Consider the following 11,193-nt stretch of genomic DNA (forward strand, 5'->3'; position numbering starts at 1 on the left):
TATTAGCTAGAATACTATCCTACATAACACGCTAGCACAGAGTCACGTGACAAACAAAAAAAAGCACTTTCATTTTATACAAATTGTATTACATCATGAAACTAACCTTTTGTCATTTACACCAAATAATGTTAGGGAATATAGATTCATTGTACGGCAAAGTCGGCTTAACGTGCAAAATGGGACATTTGAAACACAGACCAAAAAAATGCGTTATCCTTGTATTGAATCTAACAACAACACCAAGATTCCACCAGATGGCGCCAAAGTAAGACATAATTGCTTTTGCCACAAAAGGAACTTGTAGGTAAGATTTTTAGCGAATAATGGCGGATATATATATATATATATATATATATATATATATATATATATATATATTAGTGACAGCAAAGTCAAACAGTCATGTGAGAACCGCTTGAATTCATTCACCTGATTTTGTTCACCCAGAGCAGTCAAATGCACGTTGACCTTGTGATTGTTCTCTGTTGGGATATTGTGCCAATGAAAGGTTTTACCTGTGGGAATTGTTTTTTTTAGTTTTCTTTTTTAATGCAGCTATTCAGTGCTGCAGGGCATTATTTGAATTCCCCTGAAAGTAGTGCAGGAGGCCCAAGGGTCAAATAAATAGAAGAGGCTGTGATGCATTCAAGGCCTCTGATTTATTCAAATAGCAACAAAAAAGGAAAACAACTTAGTCTCGCTTTCTGTCTGAATGCAACATTTTTTTTCAGTAATTGTTTCATTGAACTGAATTAGATTGAATTGAAAATATAAACGCAATACTTTTCTTTTGGCTCCGATTTTTTTTAGGTTTCTGAAAAAAACGATATGCCCTGTGATTGACCAACAGTCCAGGGCAGGCCCCACCTATCACGCAAATTCAACTGAGATAAACGACAGCTTAAGTGTGACCCTAATGAGGACAAACACTTCAGAATGAATGGCTGAATTTGAATCATGGAAAGGGTTGTTTCTTCTGTCCACTAACAGCGGGCCAGGCAGGCGCATCAGTACACCGTCTGAATGACGACACTACCCTCTAGTGGCTAAAGTCAGTACTCCATCGCCGATTTATTTTTTATTTATTTTTTAATCACCCAATTTACTTTTGTAATAAAAACAAATTCTACAAAACTGAAATGCAAACGTCTTCACGATAAACAAAAAAAAAATGTTTCATAATCTGATTGGACAACAGAGCAGCAGTTTAACAATGACGTGTACTGTAAAGATGCTAGTAAGTAACCCGCAGCAGCTGCAAAGACCAACGGCGGCTTCATGTAATCAATCAGCCAGGGCAAGGCGACCTCCTCATTCAGTTCGCCAGGTCCTTCACACCCTCATCTGCTTTATAGCAACACTATTATAACGTTGCCTTTCATAATACAGACAAAAGGGGAAGGGGCGGGGGCTGCGATAAGATTGGGCAGACCGATAGGCCTCTTATCTCTGCTACACAATAGCCGAGTTTAATCACAGTGTGTTTGTCTACACACACACACACACGGACACACGAGTGCCACGCTGAGTAAATACGCATCTCACCTCAGCCCGACAGCTGCTGCCTCAGGTGCCAGGTAACGGTATTAACGGTATCATGAGTGTATACAGATAATATGACGCTTAAGTCACAACTTTGAAATTCGTTCATCGATAACTTTATTTGTACACGCTACATTACAAAGCCGACACGGCAACCACAAAATACACGTGCTCCAGCCGACGTTTCGAAGAACAGCAGAGCCAATTAGAAGACAAGACCAAATCATTAGGTACACTTACACACGAATGAGATTACGCACATATATATGTACATGAATAGCCTATGTACAGCATATTATTTTCCAAAATACTGCTAGCCACACAAAATTCCAAGAGTAGCCTATGTGCCAGATTTCATGCATCCCCATTTGAATGTTTTTTGTTGTTGTTGTTTTTACATTTATCTGCTCCTTATTAAGCACTTTAGTAGCTGCAATGCCAAAAGATGGTGCCAAAGCCCTGGCCAATAGTGAAGTAAGAATTGGTGTCAAGGAAGTATGCTGAGGATTCCGGGGGCATTTATTTAATTTTAAGGATAATGTAAGACAGGTTTAAATGTGATTTGGGATCATAGTTTGTGATATAATAAATGATTCTTAAAAATAATAATAAAATAAAATAAAGACAATTCTAAAATAAAATTATTGGGAGGTAAATTTAGGACTCAGTGCCTGTCTGTACTTTCTGACTGCACTATAGATATGAGATGTAAACATTCAACAAAATTCTATTAGTTAGCAGCACATTTACTCGCCAGCAGAATTCAAGTCTGGTGAACTATGAGTGACTATACACGTGTCACACCCCACATGCTCATTATCGCCCCCTCCAGGGCATGCAGGCAGTGCGGCGTTGGCGGCGTCGGACCCGCGCGATGAGACGGGCGAGCTGGTGGGGCTAAACTGGAGCGCCGTGGTTTCCTGCAACGTGTGCTCGCTCGTCTCCATCTCAAAGGCCGCCCCCGCCCGCATTGGCCCATGGACCCGGTGGACGGAGCTCGCCGGCGGGCCGCCGCCGCTGGTGGCACAGCACGCCGCAAAGAAAGCCAGGGCGGTGAGCAGAAGGAGCGGCCCGATGACGATGGGGGGGTTGCCGCTCGGGACGAAGGTGCCGAAGGCGAAGGCGCCCACCAGGGTGATGTTGACGCCGGCCAGCAGCATGCACAGGCCGCACGCGCAGCAAAGCGGAGGCGAGGGCAGGCTGTGGGGACGGAGGCGTGCGTTGGGTTTTGGGACCCGCTTGGCTGCGGAGGGCCTGCACGTGTTTTCCGGCAGCACCATGGAGAGGTGCACGAGGGGTCCAGACCAGCTGAAGAGCAGATGCAGAAGCGATGAACTCATCACCTGAGATGAAGAAGTTGGAAGAACACATAAAATGAGGTACAGTTATCAGCAGTGTTGCCCAATTACCTTTAAAAAAAGCAACTTAGTTACTTTAATTATGACTTTATTTGTCAAAGTAACTAAGTTACTTTACTGATTACTTGAAATTAAAAGTAACTTAGTTACTATACTGATAATTAGATTTTGAAAGTAACTAAGTTATTTTACTGATAGCTTGGTTTTTAAAGTAACGTAGTTACAGTTACTTTACTGATTACTTTACTTTAGAAAGTTACATTACCAATTACTTGATTAAAAAGTAACTTATGTACTTCACTAATTACTTGATTTTAAAAGTAAGGTAGCTTACTTTGCTGATTATTTGATTTTAAAAGGTAGTTACTTTATTTTAAAAGTAACTTAGTTAATATAGTGATCATTTGATTTGAAAACTAACATCATATACCCTCTCAATTGCACCAAAATGGCAATTGCCCCCCATGACCTTTTACACTTCACACGCACACATAAATATCACGAAAAAGGGAGTGGGCAATCCCTTGTTAAGATATCAACATTTACTTACTTTATATGGGCGGCTTTAACGGTGTTTATCCATCCATGCCCGAATTGAACAGGATGCAGGAGAAGCGGACATCAGATGTCTCCTCTTTGCAGGAGCGGAGCACATTATGAGCTGCTGTCTCCACTCTGGTGCTGTGAACATGAAAACGGCACGCCCACTCTTAAACCTGCAATACAGTTACAAAAAAAAAAGCAAAACAAAACATTTAATTATATTCATTTTGTACCTAATGAAATTGAATTTAAATAAATAAAATGATTAAATAAAATTACATTCAATTAAATAACTCAAAAACAAAACAAAAAAACATTTAAAACAAAAAACACTAAACTGATCAAATGAAATTAAATCAAATTTTAAAAGTAAACATTAAATAAAAATGAAATTGTACAGAAAACTAAAATAAGTAATGTGTAAGTAAATTACATAAGACAATTAAATGAATCAACAAAAAATTATAAGCAATATATTTAAAACTAAATTGCATTCAATAAAAAAAGTGCAAAAAATGTAAATGAAATCCAACTAAAGAAGGACAATAAAATAGAATTTAATTAAAAACATTATTTAATGTTTTTTGTGTGGTTAGATTCGTAGTAGTGTACTTGCACTGAAGTGGTCCTAATATTTTGGTATCTTATCTTGCACATCATACGAGTTATATAATAAAATAACGTTCAACTACAGACACAATAGTTCATTTAGAATTGTTTTATTGAAAATATCCTCCCACCTTCTGTACAAGCCCACTAACAAATTTAACAAGAATACAAATGGGGGAGGGGCTCCATAATTGCATACTTTTCCCATTTACTGCCTCTTGAGTTATTGGTGCAAATAAACACAAATCAGATAAGAGGCTTTTCATTTAGCCAGCAGCTCAGCGTTGCTATAGAGATGTTGTGTCCACGGCAACCATGTGGAATCAAACGTACACTCACAACATATGAAAACTAATCTGCCAAATAAAAAATACTTCTTTAAATAAAATATTCTATTTGTAACGTATAGCTTATCTAAGCTTGGTTTGTATTTCGTTCGTGGCACATTCAGGAGAAACAACAGAACATGATAGAGAAATGCACGAGGTATAAGACGTTCAATAAAACACTTTTTGATAAAGACCATTTGAGGCTCCTTCTGTTTGATAACGCGTGTTATTTATCATTTGGTCGATCAAGCCACCACATTCACTTAAAAATAAATCCCTTTTAATACCAATATGAAATCTCCCGATAGTCCTTTATCGATGTTGACGATATGTGAGAACTCACATTTTAAGTTTCCAGACATAAAATGTGAAAGCACCAGGTTTGAATAAATAACAACTTTGTGCAAAGCAGGCTCCAACTTGACTGCGCTGAGACAAATCCAAGTTGAAAATACGTATAAACTAAACATGCGATGTACGTCAGTGCTAACGGCGACACTGAACGAAGAAATAAATCAGAACAAGTTCTTTCTTCACAGTCTGGAAATTACAATTAAAAATGGGCTTCGCACACATTAAGACTCCCTTTCACATACACAGACAGGCTTCATAAAAGCAAAACATTAAAAAAAATAATTCTTCGTGCCATTATGAGGCAATCATAAAGCAAGATGTTTGACTACAATAAATACAAAAATAATGAATGACCTACTGTATTCTTGTTTCCTAAATAAAAATAAAACATTTTGGTTTAAAATGTCAAAAGTTTCCCCGAGGTTTCCAAGAGGAAATGCAACTTTGCTGCAAGAGATAAGATACAGGCAATGGGGAAGGAAAAAAAAAAGTTTCCACAACACAAACTTATCTCGACACACACACACGGACAAATAATAAAAGTTGAGAACAGGATGGCGAGCGTCTCATTTTCAAGCCGTGAGCTCAGCCGTGCCGTCTCGGCCGCGCATGGCGTTGGACTGCGCCCTCCTGCGAGCCAGTCTGGAGTTGGACGGCGGAGAAAGCCTCATGGAGCAGATGTCGGCGGAGCAAAACGCTTCCTCTTCTTCCTCCTCCTCCTGCTGCTGCTGTTGTTGTTGCTGCTGCTCGTCGTGCTGCGAAAGCTGCCGGTGGAAGGCGATGGCTTCGGCCGCAAACTGGCTCAAGTCTTTGGTGCTGCTGTTCCTGCGAGGTCGACGTACAGAACACGAGGAGTTGATTCGCTTTCACTTGAAAGGGTTACGCTTTTAACTGTCCGGTTTTACTTTTTTCGGTACGACAAAAATTGTGCACGGCCCACTGCATGTTAATTTATAAAACAAAAAAAACTACTTGAGCCTGGCAATACTCTTTTTTTGAGGCCGATGCTAATTTAAGGTCATCCCTTGACACAACACCAAATATATGAATCAACTTTGCAGCAGAGAGAAAAATTGGCAAAAATCAAACATATTTTTCAAAAAATGTTGCAGATATCCCCCCCCACACATTTCTTTGAATCTCATTTCTGTCTTATGTTGAAGTGAAGGTAGTAGCTTCATTCATAGAGTCCATATCTTTGTCTAACAGAAAAATAGTGCTTTGCTGCCATCTTGTGGCATGTGCAGGTAATTGTCATTTCTTCTCATGACATTTCAGTGGTTTCATGACTTTCCATCTTACCTCTGTAGGGCATGAGGAGTTGGAAGACCTCTCTCTGGTGCGTTCTGTACAAAATGCAGGTGCGTATGAAATTCAGGTCTCCAATACCAAACCACAAGCAAAAACCAAAACCTACCCCCTGCACCCAAGGGTGCTTGAGGACCTGAGCGGCGCTGATGCGCAGGGTGGCGTCTCGTACCAGCAGCTTGCTGATAAGATCCTTGGCGGCATCTGTGATGTGAGCCCAGTCCTTGTCCGGAAACTCGTATTTGCCCTGCTGGATGCTCTCGAACAGGTGACTCTGGGGGCGGAGCATGACATGCGTCACGCATTTTCGAACGGAGGCGACATTCTCAGCACGCAAGCTCCATCTTGCATCTCAAGTTCTATTTTTGAAATGCGATCTGCTCGCGATTGCGCGTGGGCGTCGCCTGATGGAGCGATACCGTTAGTCAGATGACGATCAGGCGATGACGGAGAAAAGTGACGGAGCTGCTAGCTTTACATGCACCAACTTGTTCGACGCCACGCAGAATGCACACAAGAATGTCAGGATAAGGAAGTGAATGCGACGTTTGCTTTTAGGCTAACGACATGTGGATATGTCACCTTACAGGCTGTGTAGTCTCATCTGGGTGAGTGTACCTGGCACGTGCGGCATGTTTCCCCCCGGTCCCACCCACAGTCGCTGCCACAGTGGCCCGTGAAGGGCGGGCTGCCACTTAACAGGATGTAGAGAATGACCCCGAGGCTCCACAGGTCGCAGCGCTTGTCGTAGAAGGACGCCTCGTCGGTGAACACCTCCACCACTTCTGGAGCCATGTATTCAGCTGAGCCACACTAAAAGGTGACAACACATGACCAGATGTTTGTAGCATGCTAGTGAATAACAACAACCTATATTGAACGTAGTGGAATGCTAATAGGCAAGTTGTAGCTTCTGCCAACTAGTGGAAGAGCATTTAATTGTTCTGGTTGTCACTATACGTAGCTGGCAAAGATCGACATTATTTGTAATATATATATATTTTTTTACTAATTAGGTGATATTGGATTATTTCTTGTGGCGCACTTACTTAAATCATCTCTCATAGTCTTCTAATGACACAAATCACTGATCTAAATTCTGAATCTTACCGGTGTAGTGAGTTCTGGAGTGGTGATGGGTGTGCAGGCGCTGCTGAGTTGCACGCCGCTTCCCAGGTCAAAGTCACAGATCTTAACCGCTGACACCTGGAAAAAAAGACAGATGGGAGGAGTTACTGAAGGTCAGAAAAAAAAAAGGGGAAAAAATAAATAAATAAAAATTAAATGATGAAATGTTCTACAACAGGGATGGATTATTATTATTAAAAAAATATATATATATATACTTTTTTACAAACCCAAATCATTTTTCACAAAAAAAAAAGCTGATTAACTTTTAATACGCATTTGCCAAGAAAAACACGGTGTAAATGGGGGGGGGGGTCTTTTTTGGGGGGGGGGGGGGGTGTTCACAGGAAAAAATAATAATAAGACGGTAGTATACTGTCCTATACTATGAAATATATTAAGACAAAGTATTTTGTCCACATTTAAAATATATATTTTGGGGGGAACAAACAAACAACATATTAAGAATACTGAAGTAATATCACCATTCACCACTAGTTGGCAGACAAGGCTTAGTTGCACTCATAATGGTCAAATAGAATAGAATTAGAATTGTTGTCATAGCTTTAGTTAGGATGTATGTGGTGCTATGTGCTCTTCTCCAGCATTTATTGTCTGCAAAGTCTGCCTTAGGCACATTTTATGGTCTATTTTCTATTTTCACATGTGGTACATTACATCGTTTTGTTTTAGGGGAAAGGCATTTATTAAAACATTCCAAATAAGGTATTTTCAATCATTTTAAAGCACCCATTTGCAGCCTGACTTACTTGATCAGTGTCTTCACAAAGGACGTTCTCCAGTTTGAGGTCCCTGTGAGCAATACCTGAAAGGACAACAGTGTTACCGTGACAACTGGGACAGGTCGGCCCAATGTGGGTAGACTCGACAAGGAGGTGCTTTACCCTTTGTGTGTAGAAAGTCAAGCGCTTGGGCGATGTCACGGACCACCTTGCTGGCCTCCAGCTCATCAAAGTGCTTCCGGTTCTGGATGTGTGTAAGAATGGAACCTGAAGAGACAAAACAATCGCATCGTGTCGGTGCGCGTCGCATAGCGTGCAGACAAAATGGTCGCCGTTCTTTCCGCTCACCTCCTCGCAACTTTTCAAACACCAAATAAAAGCGGGTGTCGTCTTCAAAGAACTCAATCAGTTCCAAAATGTTTCTGAGTCCAAAGATCGCCAATTTAGTTTCAGTTCACATGAATTGTGGTCATTTCACGGAACGTCTTTCAAAAGTGACATGAATTCCCTCACTTGTTTCCTTGACACTGGTAAAGCGTCTCCACTTCTCGGAAGACTCGGTTGCGGCTGTGACCCGCACTCTTTTCGATGATCTGAGTGACAGATGAAAAATAAATTTCAATGCAATGTTATGTAACCATCTGCATAGTTTGCTTAAAGACACCATCGGCTTTGAAAGATTTCAATCCAAGTCAACACTACAACACCAATCTCAAAAGCACTTTTTTCCACATGAACCGTGAACAGTTCGTTTGAAGTGCATGAGCTGTTAGCTGAATTATTGGGTTGATTTCCCCCTTAAACCATCATCATTCAAAAAAATAACAGATTAACTTTTTTTTTTTTTAACTGCCAGTCCTCAAAAACTAACCATATCAAAATGTCTCACATGGCCATTTTACAGAAACTACTTTTAAAAGTCACCTTTACTGCATATTCCTGCCCACTCTGCAGGCTGATGCATCCTTGGACTTTGGCAAAGGCCCCCTGGCCAAGCACCTCATCTGTCAGCTTGTAAAGGTCTAAAATGAATGAAGAACGAGTTCAATACATATCAATGAGTCATACTCAAATCTGGCCATTATTACCATCAAAAGTGCCAGTGGAGTTGTTTGTCGCCCGTGATCTTTTCTTCTTCTTTCGTTTGGCTGCATCAGGGATGTTCAAAGGCTGGCTTTTCTCAACTTCCGATGCAGCACATGACGACAACAACAAATGAAGACATTTGAAACCACGTCCACTGCACTGAACAATAAGGCTGTGTCATACCTGCAGGGACTTGAGCGATGTGCTGCCTGTCCTCTGAAGCCATCCCATTCTGCTGCTGCTGCTGCTCCCCATAACACTGCCCTATTTGGCCCAGAGCCAGGGAGTTGCCCTGGAACAGACAGGAAACGAGGTAGGAAACATAAGCGTAGTGTGAAATCAATCATTCTGTTGAGAAGGAAGAAGAGGAAATGCATGGTTTTCTACTTAAATTTTTCATTCTAAACACTTATTTTGAAGAGGTACCACACTTCAGGGAAACATCAAGTGAAAAATAAAAAATAAATCCAAAATTATACACCTCTAAAGTCAGCACAATAGCACAAATCTCCCTTAATCAAAAACATCCAAAAATGGATTGTGTTCAACATTAGACTGGAATAAAAATTATTATTTTTTGCAAGAATCACAATTAATGTCAAACTTCTTTTTTTTTTTGCATCCCTTCTCTAAGGCAACCTGCCAGAACAGTAGCTCGCTGTTAGTCGACAAAATGCCAACCTTATCGGCTATTACCAGACAAATCTACACTTCCAATCATAGCACATGACTCACAGTGTGATGGAACGTCTGGGTGTAAAAAAAAGGTAGATAAGGCTGACAAGTCAGTGCACTGATAAGATGATTTCACATCGACGTGGTGACAGATGGTACCTGGAGCGAGCGCTGGAAGACTTGCAACTCCGTCATCATGCGGTGCCCCACCATAGCTGCCAACTGAGGGAACATTACAAATATTTAGTAGACCTGGAATACCCTGCATGATCAGACGTAATGTACTCAGATGCAATAACAAGATAAGATCGTCAGTCAAGAGCATGATTTCACGTATCAACTGTTGCCTCACAGACGGGTTATTTCTTAGGTTGCACATAGACGATTGTGAAATAGTAATTTAAAATGATTTTATGAATGATGTGTAGTCTCGGTATTAGACCATATAGTTAAGTGCTAAAGCTGTAAACTGATAACATTACGTGTCAGTTTTATTTTGCATTTTAACCATGTAAAACGCTCTGTGATCTCTCTGAGAGAAGTGTTATATAAATAAATTAGCTTACCAGGATACATCAGTATGAAATCCAATAGCTAGGCAACATTAGCAAATCCAAACCAGGTCGTGACGTCATTGGCAGCCAAGCCATCGTCAATTGGTACATTATCACTTACTTAACTTTTATTGCAGTAAAATAATAGCTTCACAACACTCGCTTGGTAACAATTTCATTCACTTGGTAAAAACTAAAAGGCTATGTCTTAAAAAGGACAAACAAACGACGTAATGTTGTTAGCGGAGGACAAACAAACGACGTAATGTTGTTAGCGTTAGCCACAGCTAACTTGCTAGCCTAGCACAAACCTATAAAACCACGTCCGTTTGTCATTTACGCCAACCCTAAATAATTTATACAAAGACAAGCCATGTGCCGTTAAAGCAAATCTGAGACATAAAATGGTCTTGTAACCTGAACATTCTCCGAACTGGTCGAATCCCCGCCGGTCAGAGCCTCCGAGAGCTGACGTAAGCTCCCATCGCTAGCTGAAAGCCACCAGATGCGCCCAGCGGGAAAACACATGAACACATACAGACACGCCTACTTCCGCGTTTTCTCTTCGTCCATCGGTTGGATATAAAAACGTCACGTTTACGTCATCCGGCACGCCTCTTCAAGTTATAGGGAATGTTTTGAAATTTAAACGGGGCTTTTTCCATCTTTATGGTTTCATAGCTTGTCATATACTCCTATTTTCTTCTCATTTCGCCTTTCATAACCATTTATACGAGGCAATCATTTTAAACCGTTGTTAAATTTGAGTACTCATTAATGTACACGCTTCATGACAATAAAGTTAACTTTTACGTTTAGTTTTCCCAAAACCGGGAAAAAAAATCCAACATAACGCCACATGATTCAAAGTAGCTGAGACCTGGTCAATAGAAAGTAAAATAACAAAATTCTAACTTTTTTAAACGACGGCAGGGTACCGGGAGCAAATCCACAAAGCAAA

At 40.6% G+C, this 11,193-nt stretch overlaps 2 protein-coding genes across 2 annotated transcripts; both read right to left on the minus strand.

Annotated features, from left to right (window-relative positions):
- Positions 1–1,839: 1,839 nt before the first annotated feature.
- LOC147166089 (transmembrane protein 275-like) lies at positions 1,840–3,539 on the minus strand. The gene is made up of 2 exons (XM_086089694.1): positions 3,454–3,539; positions 1,840–2,888 (listed from the first exon to the last, which is right to left on the minus strand). Exon 2 carries the CDS (start codon positions 2,883–2,885, stop codon positions 2,292–2,294), a length of 594 nt encoding a protein of 197 aa, XP_085945820.1. The 5' UTR covers positions 2,886–2,888; positions 3,454–3,539; the 3' UTR covers positions 1,840–2,291.
- Positions 3,540–4,149: 610 nt separating this feature from the next.
- On the minus strand, positions 4,150–10,771 carry mknk1 (MAPK interacting serine/threonine kinase 1). The gene is made up of 14 exons (XM_086089937.1): positions 10,650–10,771; positions 9,838–9,900; positions 9,187–9,295; positions 9,006–9,101; positions 8,842–8,939; positions 8,431–8,510; positions 8,266–8,339; positions 8,080–8,184; positions 7,945–8,000; positions 7,157–7,252; positions 6,665–6,859; positions 6,156–6,320; positions 6,041–6,084; positions 4,150–5,563 (listed from the first exon to the last, which is right to left on the minus strand). The coding sequence occupies exons 1-14, from the start codon at positions 10,758–10,760 to the stop codon at positions 5,311–5,313; spliced, it is 1,545 nt and encodes a 514-aa protein (XP_085946063.1). The 5' UTR covers positions 10,761–10,771; the 3' UTR covers positions 4,150–5,310.
- Between the last annotated feature and the right edge of the window lie 422 nt (positions 10,772–11,193).

Source organism: Leptonotus elevatus, chromosome 11, assembly GCF_054856555.1.
Source record: "Leptonotus elevatus isolate MCC_2025b chromosome 11, RoL_Lele_1.0, whole genome shotgun sequence".
NCBI classification, from domain to species: Eukaryota; Metazoa; Chordata; class Actinopteri; order Syngnathiformes; family Syngnathidae; genus Leptonotus; species Leptonotus elevatus.

Bases quoted from the DNA above. Each gene is read 5' to 3' on its own strand.
- LOC147166089 (XM_086089694.1), bottom strand. From the start codon at position 2,885: ATGAGTTCATCGCTTCTGCATCTGCTCTTCAGCTGGTCTGGACCCCTC.
- mknk1 (XM_086089937.1), bottom strand. From the start codon at position 10,760: ATGTGTTTTCCCGCTGGGCGCATCTGGTGGCTTTCAGCTAGCGATGGG. The intron at 8,940-9,005 runs GTAATAATGGCC...CATTCATTTTAG, and splicing joins CTCCACTGGCACTTTTGATG to ACCTTTACAAGCTGACAGAT. The intron at 6,085-6,155 runs GTAGGTTTTGGT...CATTTTGTACAG, and splicing joins AGCACCCTTGGGTGCAGGGG to AACGCACCAGAGAGAGGTCT.